General features: G+C 51.6%; 8 protein-coding genes across 8 annotated transcripts; 3 read left to right on the top strand and 5 right to left on the bottom strand.

Annotated features, from left to right (window-relative positions):
* Window positions 1-3,216: 3,216 nt before the first annotated feature.
* Window positions 3,217-5,308, bottom strand: T069G_08570 (helicase associated domain (HA2) domain-containing protein; the record flags this gene model as incomplete). Its single annotated transcript, XM_056175780.1, has 2 exons — window positions 3,217-5,022; window positions 5,087-5,308. 2 exons carry the CDS (start codon window positions 5,306-5,308, stop codon window positions 3,217-3,219), a joined length of 2,028 nt encoding a protein of 675 aa, XP_056026729.1.
* Window positions 5,309-5,832: 524 nt separating this feature from the next.
* On the top strand, window positions 5,833-7,251 carry T069G_08569 (CUE domain-containing protein; the record flags this gene model as incomplete). The annotated part of the gene is made up of 4 exons (XM_056175779.1): window positions 5,833-5,853; window positions 5,936-6,230; window positions 6,314-6,790; window positions 6,848-7,251. 4 exons carry the CDS (start codon window positions 5,833-5,835, stop codon window positions 7,249-7,251), a joined length of 1,197 nt encoding a protein of 398 aa, XP_056026728.1.
* Window positions 7,252-9,805: 2,554 nt separating this feature from the next.
* T069G_08568 (ankyrin repeats (many copies) domain-containing protein) lies at window positions 9,806-13,429 on the top strand (the record flags this gene model as incomplete). The annotated part of the gene is made up of 7 exons (XM_056175778.1): window positions 9,806-9,901; window positions 10,225-10,347; window positions 10,413-10,463; window positions 10,525-11,323; window positions 11,390-12,278; window positions 12,345-13,167; window positions 13,247-13,429. 7 exons carry the CDS (start codon window positions 9,806-9,808, stop codon window positions 13,427-13,429), a joined length of 2,964 nt encoding a protein of 987 aa, XP_056026727.1.
* Window positions 13,430-13,651: 222 nt separating this feature from the next.
* Window positions 13,652-14,387, bottom strand: T069G_08567 (uncharacterized protein; the record flags this gene model as incomplete). Its single annotated transcript, XM_056175777.1, has 3 exons — window positions 13,652-13,931; window positions 13,980-14,220; window positions 14,285-14,387. 3 exons carry the CDS (start codon window positions 14,385-14,387, stop codon window positions 13,652-13,654), a joined length of 624 nt encoding a protein of 207 aa, XP_056026726.1.
* A 554-nt stretch (window positions 14,388-14,941) lies between these two features.
* Window positions 14,942-15,558, top strand: T069G_08566 (cytochrome oxidase complex assembly protein 1 domain-containing protein; the record flags this gene model as incomplete). Its single annotated transcript, XM_056175776.1, has 2 exons — window positions 14,942-14,972; window positions 15,071-15,558. 2 exons carry the CDS (start codon window positions 14,942-14,944, stop codon window positions 15,556-15,558), a joined length of 519 nt encoding a protein of 172 aa, XP_056026725.1.
* Window positions 15,559-15,806: 248 nt separating this feature from the next.
* T069G_08565 (ribosomal protein l3 domain-containing protein) lies at window positions 15,807-16,805 on the bottom strand (the record flags this gene model as incomplete). Its single annotated transcript, XM_056175775.1, has 1 exon — window positions 15,807-16,805. The coding sequence occupies one exon, from the start codon at window positions 16,803-16,805 to the stop codon at window positions 15,807-15,809; it is 999 nt and encodes a 332-aa protein (XP_056026724.1).
* A 351-nt stretch (window positions 16,806-17,156) lies between these two features.
* On the bottom strand, window positions 17,157-17,969 carry T069G_08564 (PITH domain-containing protein; the record flags this gene model as incomplete). The annotated part of the gene is made up of 2 exons (XM_056175774.1): window positions 17,157-17,580; window positions 17,716-17,969. 2 exons carry the CDS (start codon window positions 17,967-17,969, stop codon window positions 17,157-17,159), a joined length of 678 nt encoding a protein of 225 aa, XP_056026723.1.
* Window positions 17,970-18,428: 459 nt separating this feature from the next.
* Window positions 18,429-21,588, bottom strand: T069G_08563 (RNA polymerase i-specific transcription-initiation factor domain-containing protein; the record flags this gene model as incomplete). The annotated part of the gene is made up of 3 exons (XM_056175773.1): window positions 18,429-19,347; window positions 19,403-21,389; window positions 21,465-21,588. 3 exons carry the CDS (start codon window positions 21,586-21,588, stop codon window positions 18,429-18,431), a joined length of 3,030 nt encoding a protein of 1,009 aa, XP_056026722.1.
* Window positions 21,589-21,761: the final 173 nt, after the last annotated feature.

Raw genomic sequence — 21,761 nt, 5'->3', positions numbered from 1 at the left:
ATGAGACAGCGCAGGGCAGGATGCGAGCAGGGGGCCAGGTCGCAGGTACCTGAAGGGTCTGGCCATGGTCAGTGAGCTTCCAGGGTCGTAGGGAGTTTAATTTGAGCATGGAGTGCTAGCGCCGGGCCGCCGCGAGAGAGATGGGCACAAGCTCGACCTGATGCTGGTACTGGTACCTGTGCTAATGCCGCCAGACAGCTTTGCTCCGTCGCTATCCCCGTGGTTATCGCAGCCCTTGTGCGCCAGAATCGCAGGTGGCGGCGCAGGTCCAGGTACAGGTACTGCGAGCGCCATCGCCCAGCGCCATCCCCCCGTTCGGTGTCGAGGCGTGCTTTGCGATTAGCCCAGTCGGTCGAAAGAGGAAAACAAAGGTCTGGCGAGCTGCGTCTAGCAGGGGTCTGACGCAGGTACCGCAGGCGAGTTGCGTCCATTCAGCACCCCGCACAGTACTGGACTCCATGTCTGAGCGACATCTATGGATCACATGTGCTCACATGGGCGATTCTGCAAAGGGCGGATCCGCGTGTCTGGCACTGTGTTTTGCACTAGAGCCCCTGACGCTAGCCCAGGAGCGCCCTAGCCGTCCCGCCAGCGCGCGTACAGTCGAGGCCTGTGGGCAGAGCTTCCATTGATCGAAATTGAATGGACTTGTCGGTGCACGCACAAAACGGTCTGTCCTGCGTGCGGAGTATTATTCCTGGTGTGGTGTGAGTGTTTAGGTGCTAAGGTGTCACATCCAATCAATCCTATTCGTAAAGGTACAGTACTTTAGCTATGTAAGCGGTTGAGCTCTTCCGAATACTCGTATTGCTGCAACTGCGATTGGATCCATCTCAAGCAAACGCAAGAAAAGGCGAGAAAAGCCACGTTCAGACGAAAAACAACATAGCTAATCCATCCTGCATTATTTCCGCCTATCTCACCATCACCGGACGTTTGGGGGACATGCCAGCTCACAGCTCGACGGGGCACGGAGTACTCCGGACTTAGATAGCATGCAGAGAATGGGCCGCACCGGCGTGTCAAGTAGAGCTCACAAGTACAGTACCATCCATCAATATCGCCAGTGACAGACAGACGAGGCAATAGCGCAGTATTGAGGGCTTATTCACTCTCCAACATCAGCGCTGCCAAGACGGTCACTCGACGGCTTATCCCCGCAAGCCTCTGATGCGACCCATTGAGTCGCAGCGAGAGGTGAAAAATGCGCACTTGGGCAACTTGAGCAATGTATGCCTGGCGGACTGTGCATGCCACGCTGCTGGTGTTTTGACAACGTCCAAGTCGCCTCAGCCACCAACTACTGGATCTTGACATTTCGTCTGTTGGCAACGACCAACGGCAAAGATAAAAAGCACCCGACCGACTTGTGGAATGTCCCCATTGGAAGGAAATGGCGCATTCGAGAAGCGAGTTCATCTTGACGCAGCCCAGCAAACTTGCACGAAGTCAGATAGGCAGGTACCTTTGTACCCGTGCCCATGCGCCTTGAAAATCGCCTTATCCAATAGGAGCAGTTACGCAATCAATCTCATTAAAGGCATATCCACCGCAATGCACTCGCTGTCATGGTGCTTGTACCGCTACCTGCGACTTGTAATGCCGCTTCATCCTGCCAGTCTCCGTTCTTCAACCTCGAGGCCTCCACCATTGCCCATTGACCATTGATCATTTGCCACTTCCGCCCCTTGGTCAAGCGCAATCTTACCCTTCTATGAAATGCCAGCTTTTTATAGATGCTATCGACACTACCGATACAAGTCCTGCACGCACTTGCCCGTTACATGAAGATCCGGCCCGCTGCCCGGCTTATTAAAAAAAAAAAAATGTCTGCCGCTTTTCCGATATGAATTTTCTCCCCCTAGCACCGTAGTTCGGAGCACTGCCCAGCCGGTGAGACGACGTTGGATGCGGAGTCGAGTTATTAGCTGGAAATCAACTGACTAGACGCAGGAATTGCGCCAATGCTACGGAGTCTCTTCGACGGAGCACGGAGTAGCATCAAACAGGAACAACAGTACCGAATGCTCCGTGGTGCTAGTGGTAATATTACAGAGGACCAGGCAGCACGTTCGGATCCTAAGCCGGTGACTGGGTCCCTGTCCGTGTTATGTTCCATCTCCATGTTCTCCCTTGTTGCATAATGGCCACAGTCGGTGAACCGCTAGAAAAACAATTCAGACGAAACAGGAGAAACGGGTCTCTACATGCATGCGGCTGTCGAAAAGCTTGTGCAACACTGTTTCTACTGCACCCTGGCGAGACATGGGGCCCGCCGAGTCTTGAAGAATCAGGCTCCGCATCCAAGACAAAGGTTCAAAGCTGACTTCGACACTTGTTTTGCCTCACAGCCTGGCAGAGTTCTCTATGGCAACCAACTAACTAGGTAAACAACGCTTTCTCAGCCGTTCACATCGATGTTGATGGCACTGAAATATGTCCCTCCAACCGACACCCATATTCTAATCTCCATGAAGGAGATTTGTTCAGCCTGTGAGCGCAACTGCCCAACATGGAAACTCTTAGGTACTCGCACTTTGAATCGGCGCATTATTTAATGCAAAAATATGGCAGCTGTTCATAACCTGGTCGTGCCCAGGGATACAGTACTACGGTACCTCATGGGCCGACAAGTCAAGCAAGGGGGCGGAAAAGCATCTGCTATGGCTGCCGAGCAGGCACATGCAAGCCCAGTTGATCGGTGGCGGGTAGCCATCGGAAATGGGTGCCCACCGATCAGTTGCTATTATTGCTACTATTATTGTCCTACGGAGAGCTTCGAGAAGCGTGAAAAGCTTGCTTGGCTAACACTAACCTACATCGTGGAGCAATGGGCCAAGGCTTAGATTCTATTCACTTTCGGCTATTCCCACTAATATCAATGTACTCTACCCAACGGCAACATCCCAAGCATTACTACTGACAAGACCTAACGGTATGGGTATACCACGGCACTAGCAATCCTTTTCCGTCTGAGCGGCAGATATCAAAAGGGGCATTCCAGAACGATCCATAGAGGAGTCCAGGGCCGGCAGCTGCGGCAGCAATCTGGGTCCAAACTGGATCGTTCTGCGTGATACTGACCGATTCACGCACAAGTATCAACTAGGTGTGCTTGTGTGCCTGAATAGCTGAGTTCGTGCAACAACATTATGCTTGTGCGGTCTCTTCCGTATGGGGCACAAATCCCACGTGTACCATCCGTAAAGTACGCAATCAAGGTTGAGCTGATGTGTGTGAAAGCTTATAAAACTCCGGGGCATATTCAACCAACCAATTCTTCTCAATCTTCGTAATGTCGCGGATATATGTCTTCTCCCCCGTTTCCATAATTTCATGAAATACGACCCAATCAGCTTTACGATTAAACATGAGAGAGTTGGGATGTGCGTGCAAGACTGTGCCGCCCTCAACGTTTCGATATGTTCCATCTGGTTGCATGCGTGCCGCGTGGGCAAAATAGCCAGACGTGAGGCAGCGTCTAATGTGTTCTGCTTTGTTGCCCTGGTCTTGTTTAGATGAGAGCGTCTCATCCACCTTGATGTTGAATCGCTCAAGATAGCGTTTAAGTTGTGCTCGGATGCTGATTGCCCTAGTCATCGATTTGTAGTTGAGATTATGCTCGTGGCAGAATTTGGCCTCCTTCTTGCCCTTTGTGATGAACGTTTGATAGACATTGAGCAGCGTCAAATGATCTCCTTCTTCAACGGCAAATTTACGCCTGGAAGACTCCATCTTCTTCTGTTCGCCGTCATGATAGAACCATACGTTCCCCCCAAGACTTGTCATGGCAGCAATGGTCAGCATTTCGCTTAGACAATTGAACTGCGGCGCTGATAAGAGGGTTTTCGCCATCATGGGCTCAACTGCCAGCTCGGCCATGCGGGATCCAAGCGGTTGGGTTAATTTTGCATAGTCGTCCAAGGCACCCAGCGAGTAGAGCAACTCGAGTGCCTTTGACATGAGCCCCGATGGCGGCGCAGATAGGAAATCGAATCGAACCACATTGTCGATGCCAAGGGCCTTCAGCTGCAGAATAGTTGATGCCAGGTTCGACCTCTGTATTTCCGGAGGGTTGGTTTCCGGGAGCGTCTGATAAGCATCTTCAGTGTAAAGGCGGTAGCATTTCCCAGGTTTTGTACGGCCTGCACGGCCTGCCCGTTGAGAGGCAGATGCTTTTGATATAGGTGTGGTTGTGAGCGTCTCTATGCCCGTTTTCGGGTTGTAGGCCCGCAGCTTGACGAAACCACAGTCTATGACATGGACTATGCCGTCAATTGTGACCGAGGCCTCGGCGATATTTGTTGAAAAGACAACCTTCCGCGTTCCCTCCGGCGGCTTATCAAACACGTACATTTGCTGCTCCGTTGACAACCCGGCATAAAGCGGTAGTGGCTGCAAAGGCCCGTGTCGGCTGTCTAGCTGGGTGGCTCTCTCAGCTACAGCTTGGATTGCGTTGTCAATCTCCTCACGGCCCGTTAAGAAGACCAGGATATCGCCTTCACCCTCTTGTGTGTGGATGTCGAAAACTGTATTCACCGCCTTCTCGACATAGTCTTCCGCCGGAGACTCGAGATATAGAGTATCAATTGGATATGTTCGTCCCTCGAGGCTTACAATCGTAACAGCATCATTTGACGACTGGCCAGGTTGCTCCTTTTTTGTTTCTTGCCCTGATCCTTTTGTGAAAAAGTCGAAAAACTCCTCGGCCTGGATAGTCGCGCTGCTCACAATGATTCGGAGCTCAGGCCGCTTCTTACGAATCTTTTTCAACAGGCCAAGCAAGATGTCAGTACTAATAGAGCGCTCGTGAGCCTCATCAACCATGATGACAGAATACCGGCTCAGCAGGGGATCAGCCAAGGCCTCCCGAATGAGAAGGGCGTCAGTCAAGAACTTGATGCGGGTAGACGACGAAGTGACATCCTCAAAGCGGATGGAATATCCAACTTCTTTGCCAATCTCACACCCTACTTCGTCAGCAACCCGCAGGGCAACTGTTGTGGCGGCCACGCGACGCGGCTAATTTATAAATGTCAATGAGAATCCTCATATGAAGCGCCTTCTTGTAGGAGCAAATGCTCACCTGCGTCACCGCAATAATCTTTCCATCTGAGCACCATCCGGCCCGTTCGAGGAACTGGGGGATCTGTGTGCTTTTGCCGGAACCAGTTTGGCCAATAACGATGGTGATGGGGAACGTTTCGACGACATAGAGTAGGCTATCGCGATGTTTTGCTATGGGGAGTAGTGCGGATGGTTTGTGTAGCGCGGGGATGAATGTCGAGTCAAGGTCAAGTTCGGCCATGGTGAAGTTTTATGCCGGTTGCATATGGTGAGAAGTAAGCAGCTAGTTTGAGAGGTTGATGTTGTTTGACGCCTGTTTCAGCTTAAGCATCTTATGCTTTCACACTTGCCCAGGCGCTGGAGGAGTTGCATTATTTAAAGATGCGGGTTGAAGCAGAAATCAATGCATTTCTCAATTTTTCATGGCTAAGCTTCGAAATTCTTCAATATTCGGCCATTGTTTGTTTGTTTCCTTTAGAGAATTCGTCGTGCTGCCTTACCCTGGAGCATATCAAGAACTCGACTCAGCCACACTGTGGCGCTGTGGCTTTGACACGCCTGATTTCAGACCCCGAGCTCCTTTATTTCGGTGGGGCGCGTCATCAGCGTCGTGGCTAGCTTCAAACCCCTCCGTCATAATCGCAACGGAGAGCCCGAGCCAGAAGCGAAATCAGATTCCTGAAGCCCTCAGTTATAAGCGAAATCACACGAGAAATCGATAACCTTGATCCCTATCGGCGCGCGCGGGCGAAATACAGACGCAGAATGTCAGCTCCCGCAGAGACGGTATATATGAATCCACTTTCCGTGACAGCTTGTTAGTGGCGAGAGAGCTTGCGATGCTGATGCTAGTGGTGCGACTGCGCAGAATAAAGTGACGGACTCAGGCGCCGAATCGCCTACTACCGCGCAACCGCTTGATATGTCAGATGATGAACAAGAGACTGGCATCATAGGCGACGGAAACGTATCACCAATGCTCGGCTCGAGACAAAGCTCGGAGGGTCCAACCCCTCCGCCAAAACCCCCGCGCCCCATGACAGAGGCGCAGAAGAACCAGATCATTCTGAAGGAAGCGTTTCCGACAGTTGACGATAATGTTATCAAGGCGGTCTTGAGCGCAAGTGGAGGGCGCGTGGAGCCCGCCTTTAATGCTCTACTTGGTGCGTTGTTACGCCGTTGCGCCGTTGCGCGCAACAAGGATACTGTAATCACATTCGAGAGCGCATGCTTACGAGGCAAACAGAAATGACCGACCCAGATGCTGCCAAGAACGAGCCACAGGACGTTCCCCCTCAACAGCCCCCGAGGCCGCAGCGATCTCAGATAGAAGAGGATGAGCGGTACGCGCGTCAGTTGGCGGAACAATACGATAACGTCGGCGCCTACGAAGCCCGCACTTCCAACCGCGGGGGAAATGTACGAGCGAGAGCACAGCCTGGATACGATGAGGAGCGGGAGCGCAACTTCATAGATGACGACCTCCCCGCCATCCGCGAAAACCTTCGACAGGGATTCATCGAGACACAGACCAAGGTGAACGGTTGGATCAGCACTTTGAAGAAGAAGATTGAGGAGAATTTCGACGAGAGCGAGGATGCCGAGCATAGAGAAGGACCCCAGTACCGCCACGGCGGGCCTAGCAGCAGGAGCACCGACTATGACGCAGATCCGCAAGTGCTCAGCGATGATTTTGCTGGCATGAAGTTCGCGCCGGATGGTAGTAAGTATCGAGATGTCACGCTGATGACCACGCAAGGCTGACGATTGCACCTTTTAGCTCCTGCCTACGGCAACCGACCGATGGCCAACACCGGCGTTTACAGACCACCTCCCTCAACCTCACCGCGACCCGAGGGCCGAAGAGTGGGATTCAAGGATGAGCCCGAAGAGATTAAGATGTATGATGCTTCACCAAAGCTCTCTCCCAAGGGCGAAGCCGCTGCAGCGCCAGCAGCCAAGGCAAGCAAGTGGCAGCCTCTTTCCAGCGTAGAGCCGGATCCGATTACCGACAACGACCCCTTCAGCCTTGGTGACAGCGAAGATGAAAGGGAGACGAAGGAGAAGCCCAAAGATGGCAAGTTGGACGATACCGAACGGCTGAAGCAGGCTGCGGCCGAGGCCATGGCAGAGAACCTGGTCGATCAAAAGAAAGACGGGGAAGCGAGCGGAAAGAAGAGCTAAACAAACTCAAGGCTGGTGAAGATGGGACGGGATTTAATTACCTTAACGTAACCAATGGCGTGGCTGTTTTTGTGTGTTTCAAAAAATATTTGCCTTGTTGATTGCGGCGACGAAAAGCAGTAGCTGTTCAAATTGGTAACTTATTGCGATGATGTTACATCGCTTGAGCCGATCTGGGAGTGGTTGACAAGAGTGGCCGTGACATTTTGCGTCATGACAAATTGCTAGAGCGGTTAGTACCTAGGAATATACTTGGCCATTCAAAGAGATGCTCGACTCGTATCATGTAAGAGGTAGCTCGTATGTGTGGAGGATGCTCAATGAGTTGGGTGGGAACTTTGAGGGAACGGTACCCTGAGCTTGGTTGCCATTTGAGGATATTCATGTACCTCCAACTTGAAGGTCCAATCCAGGGAAAGGTACCCAATAGATGCCGAGGTATCGATTGATGTATTTACCTTGGTATGCTTCTAGCTATCAGAAGCAGCTGGCGATAGTAGCGGCACAAAAGGGTGTCTTTCTGTATTGGATATCAGGTAGAAACAGTGGGTAGAAACCAATACTATGACTAACGACACCTTCAAGTTAGGTACCCAGGTAGGAGGTCATATATCATCAGCCTGAGTGGCCTGATTAATACAGTAGGTTAACACTTTAGTCCTCAAAACCGTAGCTGCATTTATAGCTTTTAGGCACTTCAACCGCAATGCGGGCGTCCGAAATCGTAGCATTTCTTATAAGGTTACAACTTGCCAACTTACCTAATGGGCCCTTGGTGCGGAACATTGGAAGCTGAGTGGCGGCAACGAGGGCACGAGCTGGAAAAGTCAAGTGAGCAAAGGGCTGCCGCATGGGCTGCGCTTAAACCGACTGCACCTATCGCTCACGCACGAGGTGCAATGCTGGACGGCGATTGGGTCCGGTATAAACAACGGGGACGATGTTAGTTAGCAGATCCGGCAAAACATCCCTACAAATGCAGCCCAATGGAGGGGCCCCGAGCAAATGCTTTTGGACGCAAAAGTCTGCAGCCAAAGCAGCTGGCGTTAGGGCACTACCAGCACTTTGTTGCATTTCGTTACAATTTTGTATGGGCGAGACACTGTTGAGACATGGTCCAGATGCGACTCGGTTAATCGCCGGCACTACTTTTCGGACAGCCAAGTCGGTACCACGGCCCGCCAGAAGGCTCAACGCCGCATGAGCAACCCTGGTCGATTCTGCAGAGCGACCTTCTCGCGGTGCTAAGGCGTTGAAGTTACAGCTGCCACGGGGTTTATCGACTAGCTTCGCGATGATCTAGGTAGGACGAGGGCTCTGATGAGTCGCCCCCGCTTCACAGGTCACCTTACAAGTACTTCTCAGTGAGAGGGAGAAGTGGCATTTTCACTGGGCTCGGAGTCAAGGACCAAGAGCCTTAGGACCAAGGACCAGCTAGTCAGTCAGTCACTCACTCAGTCTCATCTCTTGTCCTTGCCCTCACCGAGCACACGCTTCTGTCGACCTCCTTCTCTCCCCTCCTCTCCAATTGGATCGAATCGACACGAGACATTCTGACTAACAGGCTGGACAGACACGCAGACACGAAGCCAGCCCCGTCAGCCCAGCCTCGTCACCTTCTGTCTGCTGGACTGATCTTCTGATTCACCAGCCTATTCTGTACACCGGCCTCCTCGAGACAAGTCCCGGTAGGGTAGGCTAACCACTTAACTTCGCTGCTGCTGCTGGTTGGCGTCCTCGTGATTGAAAATCTCAGTCTGAGGCCAGGCAACGGGAGTCATTTTCCACCTCGTCTCTTCCTGTACGTAACAAGCTTTTGCTCCCCCTTGACAGTCTTCCTTTTTGCACGCCAGAGTAGCATCAAAAAGCCTTATCCACTGCTGCATCACCACACATTACACCTTGCGTTGTCTTGCATAGCCAGTCTGCTACAATCCCGGCGTTCTTACTCCTCTCGGCCTCAACCTGCATCCCAAACTATCCCGGAAGCAGAGAACCGACCTCCGCTTGCTGCCATAGCGGGACAAGGGCTTCAAGGTACGAGCCGCGCCGGAGCTGCTGTCTGATGGGTTCCCTTGGGCTTGTCAGCGAGCTGCCGACGTCCATCAGTCAATCGTTCCCCCCACGCGGACAAGTCTTGGAGTCTGGCAGTCTGGCACTCAAACTACCCCTGCTCTCTGCCCTCGGTCACCTCCGTCCTTTCCCGTCGATATGGCTGTCATGGAGAACAAACGTTGCTTGTCGCACACTCAGCTAAATGTCACAGCAGTGTCGTTCTTACAGGCGCCGCCGCCCACATCTTACCACCAAACTTGTTGTCACCCAAGAACCTTGAAAGCTTACAGGCGTGAGATTGTAGCCCGTGCTGCTGCGTCGGCCAGTATATCCTTCCTTGTTCTGCCCAGCTTGGGCTTTTCCATTTCCTTAACTCCTCTTCTCCCGCGACTCCCGTCCGCCCGGGGGTTCTGTGTCGCAATATGTAAGTCAGATGGGTGCTGCGTCGTGACGCAACCCCTGCTTGCCCCGGGAATAATCCCCCCAAGCTCACATAGCTATGTGCCGCAGGAAATTTGGCAAGCAGATCCAGAAGCGCCAGCTTGAGGTTCCCGAATATGCTGCCAGTTTTGTCAACTACAAGGCCTTGAAGAAGGTAATTATCCATCTATCCATCTACCCATCTACCTATTACTGCTATATCACACGGCTACCCACACCCTTTCCCTCTCTTTGATCTTCCCCCCTCCTTGAAGTGCCCTCATTTCGCATTCTCCCTTGTGCTGCTCGAGAAGACCGGAGGTGATGGAGGTTAATAGAGGGGGGAAGTGTCAAACCCGCTCCAGGCATCCTTGTCCTTGCATGCCTGCACCCTCTGGTTTCTCCCCAGCCACTGGTATACTTGGCGCGCTTTGTACACCATCCATTACTGTATCTTGTACCACACTTGGCTAATACTTGACCTTATTTGCCCTCCAGCTCATCAAGAAGCTTTCAGCTACTCCGACCCTTGCTGCACAAAATGACGGCCACCGCCTAGCCACACTTGCCGACTCGCAGGCTGCTCTGCAAGCAAACAAGGCAACTTTCTTCTTTCAATTGGTAAGCCACAGTCCCATACGGTCACCATGATGAACATCCCGACGGACTTGCTGACGCCTGAACAGGAGCGAGAGCTGGACAAGGTGAATGCCTTCTATCTACAAAAAGAAGCCGAGGTATGTATATCAAACTCCACCCTCATCGTATGAAAAATGTCATCGCCAACCTGTTGCGCAGCTCAAAATCCGCCTCAAGACGTTGCTCGATAAGAAAAAGGTCCTGCAGTCGCGCCAGGGAATTTCAAGACGATCATCCAAGTTCACCACACTCGAAGAAGGATTCCAACAATTCGCCACGGATTTGAATAAGCTTCAACAGTTTGTTGAGATCAATGGTACCGCCTTTTCAAAAATCCTCAAGAAATGGGACAAGACGTCCAAGTCCAAGACAAAAGAGCTATATCTCTCCCGTGCTGTCGAGGTCCAACCATTTTTCAATGCGACGGTCATCAGCGAATTGTCAGACCAGGCCACCACCAGCCTTCAGGAGCTTGGTGCCTGGTCTGATGGAATTCAGGTCAACTTCGATTCGTCTACTGCGCATGTTGTGACAAGCCAGCATTTCGTGGGGACCGATGAAGGCGATGCCGATACGCTGCTGTTGGATACCGTCATTACCGGAAACCTCGAATCGATAAAGGATCTTCTTGCAAAGATGCAATCGGCCTCCCAGGCCAGCGAGAGCGATGTTTCCTTGATGGAACGGCTTACAAGAACCTTTTTGACGGCGATAAATGAAGCTCCCAAGAGTGCTTTGCAGGTTCTTTTGGATACTGGACTGGTGGACTTACATTCCTACGATGACATCAACGAGCGGAATTGCCTACACCAGGCTGCCATCTACGGTAGACAACACGTCTTGGAATGGGGCCTCGAGGCTAAAGTGGCCGTGGATCGAACCGACGTTTACGGACGCGTGCCGCTGCACTATGCTAGTTTGCATGGTCGCCTGGATATGTTGGAGACTTTGTTAAATGGTAGGTTGAAATTTTTAGAGCAACTGGTTTGGCGAGCTATGAAGCTAACATTTGATTTTAAAATAGCCAACCCCAGCACTATTGACCTTATCGATCATGACAACTTCACGCCACTGATACATGCCATTATTCATGGCCATGTTGAGTGTGTCGAGCGCCTTCTCGCCAGATCGGCTCGTATCGACCCTGTATCTGACGCAGACCACGTGCCTCTGAACCTTGCCTGCGAACATGGGTCAGTCGCTATTGTCGAAATATTGTTGAAACATGGTGCAAATATCCTCCCTGATGCCGAGGGACTGTATCCTCAGCACCTGGTGGCCCGATGTGGTCGGACTTCGGATTTGCTCCTGCTCTTGAAGCAATATGGGGCTGACCTCGATCAAGTCGACAAGCTATATGGATGGACACCGTTGTTACATGCTGCTAGTGAAGGAAAAGTCGAATGTCTTCAAGCATTGCTCAAGATTGGTGTCGATGCGACAATTCGAGATGAAAAGGACCTACCCGCCATGTACTATGCCGCTTGGGAGGGCCACTTGGAGTGCATGCAGCTTCTTACCCCGTTCAACAAGCGTCCGAAAGCAAGCCCGTTGGGAGGCCAGCCTACGATTGATATCATAGGCAGCAGCAATGCTCCCCTACCAATGTCACTGGATCCGGATGCCATCCCGATCCTGGAGTTGCCCCCACCAATCATTCCTCTTCGACGATATGGCCACAACTTCCTCGATACCAAGACGGTGGTGCAACTCAGCTTCCAGGACTCGGGCGAGCAACCGCTGGTTTTCTTCCAGGATGGCAAGTACCCGGCTGCTCGGTTGACGATCTCCTCCAAGGTTTCCGATCTCATCCCCAAGAATATCATTTTGCCGTTTCAAGAAGATACCCGTATTGTTTCTTTCCAAGTTGATAATCTCAAGACATTTTCACTCGACTTTGATGTTTTCCCGGCGTATGGCGCCAAGACGATTGCAAAGACGGTGGTGCTGCCGTCTGTATTCCTGAACCAGTCAGGTAGCTCGAAATCTTGCCTGCCGCTCTTCGACCCCCGGTTACGAGCCATTGGCCAAATCACCTTCAACACGCAGGTGATTAAGCCGTTCAGGGGACAGCCTCTCGAGATTACGGACTTTGAGACGTACTGGAAGGCAACAAGCCAGTTTAACCAGCCTACTAACGCCATTGTGACCGGATCAAGTCTATCTGGCGACTATGTCCGAGTCTTCGTCCAGTACACGAGCGATGGGGTGCCCGTTATTTGGCCACAGTGGACGATTTCATGCGGCGGGCTTGATATTCCCGTTTGCAGACTTTCATTTGCGCAGTTCGACGCCATCACCTCCCAAACTGCCAGCCGTGCTCAGCTCGCGGGCCTAGCAACCAAGACGGCGGATGACATTGCCGAAATTTACCACATCTTGGCAACAGCAGGAATAACGCTAAAGGACGCACTGGCTATCCTCCCTCCAGGCATCCACGTCAATCTGCAGATTGTATATCCAACTGTAGAGGAGGAAGAGACACTGGCCTTGGGCCCGGCTCTTGACGTCAACGTCTACGTTGACTCGATCCTCACGATTGTTTTCGACCATGCCCGTGCTCAGAGGGCACAGTCCCACTCGTCACACGTCGTGCGTTCCATGGTGTTTAGCAGTTACAACGCACGACTATGTACTGCTCTGAACTGGAAGCAGCCCAACTTTCCAGTATTTTTGTGCAATGACCTGGGCCGGGACGAGAATACAATGGTCAACGGAAGGCGGACGACGTCGATTAAGGAAGCGGTGCGGATTGCACAGACGAATAACTTTATGGGTCTGATATGTTATTCAAGGCTGCTGGTAAGATAATATTTCTCCCGTCCATTTTCGTTTCCCTTTTCTTTCCCACCACAAATAGCTAACCTAACTCCTCAAATAGGATATGGTGCCGGCGCTGGTTGATGCTGTCAAATCGCATGGACTTGCCCTCGTGATGGACAAGTCTTCTGATACCCCTGAAGCGAGCCCTCTTGTGGATCCTTTCCCTCGGCCACCCAAGGGTGTCGACGGAATTTTGAGAAGTCATGGTATTTTACGCTTTAATGATTCTATAGACATGTAGACGATGCGGGTCTTTTTATTTGGGTTGGGGCGTGAATCTTGGGCGTGAACATGCCGTCAAAATTCGGTGACTTTGTTGGGCATGGTTGTGGAAACAAAAGAGAACACAAAGATATCTGTTACTGTCTTTTCCTCGGTATTACAAGGCGGCCGTGGTTGCCCATTTTTGGTTTTTTTTTGTAATCATTATATAAATATATGTATAGGTATAAAAGTCTTCCCGTCAAGCACCTTTGTAGCCGTACTTGAGGCCTGTTAATTCTTTCTCCGGATCTACGCCCGCCATGACAACTTTTGCTGTTATGGCAACGGAGTAGACGAGCCCCGGCACGTTGCCCATGCTGACCCATCCGAATCCGCCTCCTCTTTCATCTCCTCTTACCAAGCCCATGAGGATCAACAAAACAACCAGACCGAGGTTCAAATACGGCAGCGTCCTCTCCAAAGGGGAACGCATCTCGACAGGCGCACGACCGAGCACGCCAACGCCAGCGTCAATCCCCCTAAGGGAACTACGCAGCTGGAATCTCGTTGACGGATCGGCTCTCGACCCACCGGCCCAAGCATCGATCACGCCGATGCCCGTCTCGGTGGGAGGTAGTTTATACAGCAGAAACGCCGTGGCGAGGAGGGACGTCAGGCAGAACACTGCGAAGGATGTGGTGGCGGGGTTGAAGAGCGGGCGGAGGTAGGCGATTGTTGAGAGGAGCGGGAGGGCGATGAGGATGCGGTTGAGGGATTCGTTTTGGGATTCGTTTTGGGATGCGAGGGTTTGGATGAGGGAGTCTTGTTCTGTTTGTCGCTTGTGAGTTGTTGTTTTTATTTTTTTGGGAGGGGATTTGGGGATGAGAGTTACCTTGTTCGTCCATTGCTTCGGGGGAGTCGGAGTCTGAGTCGTCGTTGGGGTAGGCAAATGTTCGTCTTAGACGGGTGGTGGGCGTGTCTACGAGGGAGGCCATTGTGAAATGGCGATGCTTGTTGCTTGATGGATGAGAGAGTGTGATTCAGCTTCTGATGAAAGTGTTGGCGGAGATTAGTTAGAAGTAAAGTTGAGTGAAGTAATGCGGTTTAGTTGGAGATGAGAAAAGAAGATGACAAAGAGAAGGTAGATGACGACGCTGATGATGAAGCTGGCAAGATGGCAAGGCAGCGAATCAGCAAAACACCTTGATAGCATTTCACCAGCAAGCTCTCAGCCTTATGACGCCACAACGCAGACAGCGAGAGGTACGTACCCAGTCCCTCTCTCCCCCACTACCGCTCTCCCCACTAAAATTCCTTCAGCCTCATGCCAAACATGGCCTGACCTGAGAATATCCGAAACCCTTCTATACCAGACCACACAGAAACCACCTCCCCCAGCATGATATCGCGAATTGCGAGTCGCAGGTTGTGTGCCGCGGCCTCTCGGCGGGCCGGCAACAGCAGAAGCGGTGAGAGTGCGGGTTGGAATGCCAGAGCGGTGCAGAGACGGTGGATGACGCCTGCGCCGAAGCCCGGCGATGGGCCCATGATGTCGAGACGAGCCGATCGCGAGCTTCCCGGTGAGTTTCTTGATTGAAAATAGCACCTTTAACAAATCAATTGAGTTATATTACTTTTATTTGTTTAGCTGGCTAACTATGGAGAATCCATTGTATAGACGTCGGCCAAGTCTCGCAAGGCTGGCGCCGCACGATGCCCATCTTCCTCGCCGTCGTGGCCGTGTGCTCCGTCACAATCTTCAACTACCAAAAGTCCTCGTCGCCCATCATCTCGTCCACGCTCTACGCGCTGCGCACCTCCCCCGAGGCCAACCGCCTGCTCGGCGACGAGATCTACTTCAAGCACCAGATCCCCTGGATCAGCGGCGAGATGAACCAGGTCAAGGGCCGCATCGACATCAGCTTCTCCGTGCGCGGATCGCGGGGCGCGGGCGTCATGCGCTTCGCCAGCCACCGGCCCTCGAGCAAGGCGCTCTTCGAGACGACGGAGTGGAGCTTGACGCTGGAGGACGGGACAAAGGTGGATTTGCTGGATGGGAATGATCCGTTTAGGGGATTGTTGGGGGGTGATGATGAGGATGATTTGCCGCTGGTGGATGATGAGTCGACGAAGGGATTTAGACAGCAGGGTGCGTACAATAGGTGATGAGATGGATGCTGGATGTTGTGCCTGAGGGATGGAGATGAGGTTGAGGGAACTGCATGGCTCTTGTACAAGTAGAATTTTCGGTTGTTTTGGTCTTCATGAGTGTCATGATGTGTATAGTGTACTCCTATAAATACAAAAAAAGCCCGCTTTCCTCTTTTGCCTTTTTCTTCCCTTTTTGTTTCTTCACCCTGTCTCAATGTACTCGTTACAGATACCCGCCCGTGTAAATTGGTATTCTTCTTTTCTTACAATTCAGCCATGTGTGACCTCCGCTGGGCCTGCATCTCCAAGTGCCTCAACCTCGCCTCCTCCAACTTGGTCTCCAGATCGGGCTGTCTCTGATCCAGCTCCTCGCGCGCCTTCTCCCTGTACGGCAGCGCAGGGGCCTTCCTCTTCTTCGCATCCTGGAGCCTCACAATGCGGCCCTTGGGACCGGGAATCGGCCCGCTGACGAGCACCACGCCCAGCTCGTTGTCCACCTTGAGCACCTTGAGGTTCTGCACCGTCACGAACTCGTTGCCCATGCGGCCGGGCATCTTCTTTCCGGGAAGCACACGACTTCCGCTGCCCTGCGAGGGACCCGTCGAACCGATCGTTCGGTGGTTCTTGGAGTTACCGTGCGAGGCTTCCTGACCGGCAAATCCGTGACGCTTCATACCACCCGCAAAGCCCATTCCTCTTGACCGGGCCTTGACGTCGACGTGCTGGCCCAGCTGGAACCAGTCCGGCAACAGTTGCGCGCCGACGGGCAGCAGACCTTCCTCGTTGCGCACCTTGAACTCGGCCAGCTCGGCCTTGGGCGCAATGCCCTTTGCCTCGTAGTATCCCAGCATCGGGCTCGTCACGTTGCGGCCCTGCCTAGCACCAAGGCCAATCTGCACCGCCCAGTAGCCGTGCTTCTCGCGCGTCTTGTTCGCAATGACTTGCACCTGGTCCATCTGCAGCACCGTGCACACCACCCGAGTCTTGCCCTGGAAGATGCTCGTCATGCCCTTCTTGACGGCGAGCACGCCCGTCCGCAGGGGCGTTGTGTTCTCGCGACGCTTGAGCGCAGCCGCGGGGCCGGTCGTCAGGGCGGGGAGGCCAGAAGTCGGCTGGTTGAAGCGCTTGTGCTTGGATCGAGGCGGTGCGGTCGACCAGCCGTACTTGATGCCTCGCTGGGGAATGTGTGGGAGGAGGAGTGTCGGCCGGTTGACTGCGGCGAGGCGTGGCAGAGCCACTCGAATTGGTATCCTGGGAGGCATTGAGGCGATTCTGTGTGTGATTTCCTATGCGGATATCATTAGGTGGTTGTGGATTGGGTCGGCGGAGTTTCGCCTTGGTTTGGATGGTATGATGGGAAATTTTGGAGTTTAGCTTCTGGCTATGCAGGCTCGGGTATTCTGCGGGGCGGGGTGGTTGAGTTTGAGAGGTTCAGCCTCGCGGGGTACGTACCTGCGAGATGGGTGAAGCACAGCAACTGGACTCACTCAATTGTGCATAGGTACCTAGATATAGATTACAATCAAAATGCTTCCTTGTAAAATCTATTCACATGTAGAATTTTTATTATTTCTTTTGTTTTCATCGTCGTCGTCGTTATAGTATACATTCATCTACACTCCCGGCCCTCTCCCTCCAATCCCGCTCCCCATCTCATTCACACTCGTCCCCTTCACCTTATGATCCCCCGGCTGCGCAGCCGCCTCATAGATGATATTCGTCGGCGCCTTTCCCAGCCTCGTCCACTCCCCCTTGAAGCCCAAGTAACTAATCCGTGAAACGTCCTCGTCTCCCTCGCCAAAGTTGTCCACGAAGAAGAGCACCAGCCGGTGCACGCTGCCAAACAGCGAGCGCTTGACGGGGATCTCCTGGATGTCGGACGTCTGCGAAAGCTCGAGGGTTTGTACTGGTGATGCTTCTTCGGCGGCGGCGAAGTCGATGTCGTCGCGGTTGATGAAGAGTTGGAGCGTTTTGGGGGCCGAGAGGGATGGGGATGTGCGGATGAGGATGGAGTGTAGCTTGACTTGGGCTGTGAATCTATTGAAAATGAGATTAGAAGATTATTTGTGGTGAAGCAGAAGTCAATCATATTATGATGAAATTCACACATGTGATCATGCATATACATATAGCAGCTGGAAGAAGAGGATAATAAGAATAAGAAAAACTTACGGCACCGTCATGAGAAGCTGCTCATCAGCATCGCTCTCCAGCTCCGGCTCGGCACTCAATCTCTCCGCCCACGTCTTCTTGACAATCAACTTGCCAGCATCCCTGCGCGCCTCGTTGAGCGTCGTGATTTCATCGAAATTGATTTGCTCGTACAGCGAAGACTGCAGTGCGGGCGTGATGTCGTCTGAGTGGTCGTGCTCGCCATGGTCGTGAGAATGGCCATGGTGATCGTGCTCGTCGTGGCAGTGAGACATGCTTGTTACTCAATTTTCTGATGGATTCTCTGATGGATTGAATGAATATTTTGAAATTGAGGAATAATGATCCGAGATGGGATTTGTTATGTAGATGGCGGGATGGAATAAATTTCTTTGATTCGATGATGTAGATGGTTTGTTTGCTACGGCATCAGAGGCCCCGCAGCTAGCCGTTAAATTGAGCGACTCCAAGTCTTACCTGAGACGAGCACCACCACCTTTACAAAATAACACGCAGAATTAATAGAGTTTTCTGATATTTAACTAATTCTTTCTTCATATAAACACCAAAGATCCTTTAAATAGTAAATCGCATCCATCTAATATCTCATATCTAGCGGGTATCAATGAAATCACCAAGTAGTACAAACCCAGAAACTACTAATATAAGCAAACAACCCAGGTTTTCAAAAAAAACTTCCTTCCAGCCAGTAAAATAATAATAAGGATAAAAAATCATCTGAATCCACCCTTCCTCTTCACCTTCTTCTTCTTCCTATCTCCAAACGGCCCAGAAACGGGTTGGCTCATCGTCACAGCCGTCTGCTGCTGAGTCGCCTCCGGAGCGGCCTGGCTGGACATGACTTGCACGGGCGGCGGTCGCACTGATGCCAGGGGATTGATGTCGGGAAGCCCCTGTCTCATGAATGCTGGTCGCCTAAACTTTTCCGATCGCGCTTTGCGCTTCGCTTCGATCCTCTGTAGCCGTTCTTTGGCGTCCCTGAAGAGCTCCTCATTGGCTCTTGCTACGCTTGAAATGTAATTGTTTGGATCGACACCCCGTTCCTTGGGCCAGTATGATAGCACTTTGGACCGTTTTGAAACGTCCGGCCTGTCAGTGTCCAAAGACTGGGCCAATAGTCGTAGTCGCTCAACCGCCTCGTCTGGCCCGTTGGAGATTGCCGATGCAGCGGGTGAGGCAGCGGGCGAAGATCCTATGTCCCTGGAAGCTGATCTCGACGAGGTTATAATTTGGGAGCTGCCAATCTGACGCCTTGTTCGAGACCTTTGAGACTCCTCCTCCTCTAGCACGTCAGAACTGCTAGGCCCAAGCAATGGAATATCCTGGTACATGATTCCATAGCTGGACAGAAAAGCCTCTCTAGCTAGTTCGGTAACCCATATTTGCCGAACTTGTTGTATCTCCTCAGTGAGAATGCCCTTTATAGGATCGATCCATACGTCGGAAAAATGGCGTTGCAGATATTGCAGGCTAACCAGTGACATGGGCATTTCGTTCTGGTTATATAGCTGAAGTGGAGTAACAACAACCTTTTCGGTGTTTTCATCCAGCATCTTCTCCATTTCGTCTCTCAGAGGGTCATCAGGGGGCTCAAATGTTGGATCTTGCAGCATCACTTCAGCCACTTCGCCCCTGTGACATGATTAGTATATGCTCTGTGAGAGCAAGCTCAAGCTTAGTTACTTACCATGTTATCAATGGTAGCCTCCCCTGGTCGAACCCATCATTAAGGCATTGTCTAAGAGCGTCAAACAATTGATAAGGGAGGCCGGTTTCTCCTTGGTTTATTGAAGCTTCTAGAGAGTTTTGTAGGGCTTGGTATAGTCTATCCATCTTGATAAGGGTCGGTCGGGCAAGTGCTGGACTCTCAACATTATCATCAGACTCTCCGTCATCTTCAACTTCACCATTCATAAGCATCTCAACGTCGTCGACAGTCATTTCGTCTGGAAAGATAAATGAGCCGGAAATCTTCGCCATGGCAGTTCTTCTCCCCTTTTGCTTTTTCATTTGTTGTTTGGCTTCAGCCCACGCAGCAGGCACCGTGGGGTCTTGGACTTCGAGCGTCGGGTCATCAGACGTGACGCATAGGCAACGCTGTAGGCTTAAATCTTTGCCCAAGAAAGTTAACTGATAAAACAGGGCGCCCTTTTTATGGTAGTCCATTCCCGGGCTTGACGCATTTTCTTTGACTGAGACCGCAAGTTGGACTGGGTCGACCCTGAGATACTCAATCACATTCTTTGCTGGAAATTCCGTGTCCTCGCTCCCCGGAAGTGATATAATGTCTCGATGCCACTGAGGCATCCTGCTTATAGGTGAAAATGTGAACCAGAATATGCAAAGCTGGCCCATTCGTGGATAGTAGATAAAGACTAGAGATGTGTCTTGGTCATCATCTGATGCTCGGCAGACAAACATCCTCGAGTCGTCTTTTTTTGTTCCCAAATGGGGGCACGAGAGCAATATTGACGGCTTCAGGAGGCCTGATTCTCCTTCATCACGGCTAAACACATCGACCCAAGTGATATGATATTGCGTGAGAATGAAAACATGACCTTGCTTAATCGGGCTGCGATGAATATCCAGAATCCAATCCAGTTTACCCCTTTCCCGAATGATGTGACCGAGCCTTGGAAGTAAGATGTTTGCGTCTAAATTCAAAACTTCCATTCTCTCATGATTCCACATCAGAAGATATCGCGTGGTAGCGTCTGCCGTCTTGCGGGAGGAGGGGGATGGTGAGCTTTCTACTTTTCCAGACCACGTTTCTTCTAAAATAAGAATCCCGTGTCTTTCAGTCGGATAGGAAGGCATAGACGGCAATTCGTTGAGTAGGCCATGAGAAATGTGTCCGCATTTATTGAGAGTCAATTGGGGAGCCACTCTTCGTTGGACCTGCGAAGTTCCCGGATCATCCCATATGCTCCAATACCCGCCTTCGTCGATAATAGCAAGTTGATGCGATCGTCCAGATGCCGTGGCAAACAAGGCGACATCAGAATGAGCATTTCCCCCCGTCTGATGATACTGAATAGTTAGCAAAGGATTTGGGTTTATCAGTGATGGTCGTTCCCGAATCAAGCTGCTCGTTGGCTGATTTGAGGTGGTGGGCACTTGGCGGAATTCCGGCTTGAGAATGGTTGTTGCTGTTTCTTTTTGAACCAGCAGCCACCGAGGTGTGTCGTCTTTTGAATGGTTCCCAGCAAATTTGATCTGCCTGATGGGCAGTCCGTCATTAGTCCACATTAATTCAGCCTCCCTGTTGGCCGGATCGATGCTCTGAAGATTCAGAAATGCATTTGCATTATCTCCCCATTGTAACGGCACATCCTCCATGCGAGCCAGCCGTAAGAGCTCTCCAGATTCTCCACAAGCGACGGCCATTATAGGAGACTTTAAAGGCCCTGTCTTAACACTTGCATCGGGTACGTGCCCAATGGCGAACAAAGGCCTGGTGTTAGGAGCATCATCTGAGATGTTGAGCGCTTCCATGTCTGCTTTGAGAGTGTCTTGATATGCGGAGTTGCCCATGGCGATCTCTGGGTGAGATTTGAACAGCCATCGTTCTTGATTTTGACGTTCCCTCCAGAGCCTGGTGGATGTCTCCGGAGATCGACTTTTTGAAGCTGAATAAGTAATGGTTGAAGCACTGACAATCTTGAAATGAGGCCCTATTATCCGATGTTAACATTAGTTTTTGGTGGGGTCTTCGTTTGCCTCGTCTCTGCCCCTAGCTTTTCACTTACATCTTGAGGTGAACCGGGACGTCTCCAATATCCCAAGTGTTCTTCCGGGATGCTCGCTGGGAATATATTTCAATTCGCCTGGAGTGCCCAGGCCCATTAGGGGATGAGGCCACCAGTCCGCCATTCTAGGCTAGTTATCGTATCCAATGCGATGAGAAGAGGTTGATTTTTTCTTTTCTTCATCTCGATTTCACCTAAGACAGATCGTAGCTGCATTCGGGGTCACATAGAGGCAGCAGCGTGGCTCAGATTGGCAATAGCGGATGTAATAAGTGCAATAAATGTAAATGGTAATTA

The sequence above is a fragment of the Trichoderma breve genome, chromosome 5 (genome assembly GCF_028502605.1).
Source record: "Trichoderma breve strain T069 chromosome 5, whole genome shotgun sequence".
Taxonomy (NCBI): Eukaryota; Fungi; Ascomycota; class Sordariomycetes; order Hypocreales; family Hypocreaceae; genus Trichoderma; species Trichoderma breve.
This window is presented reverse-complemented; position numbering and strand designations above follow the sequence as displayed.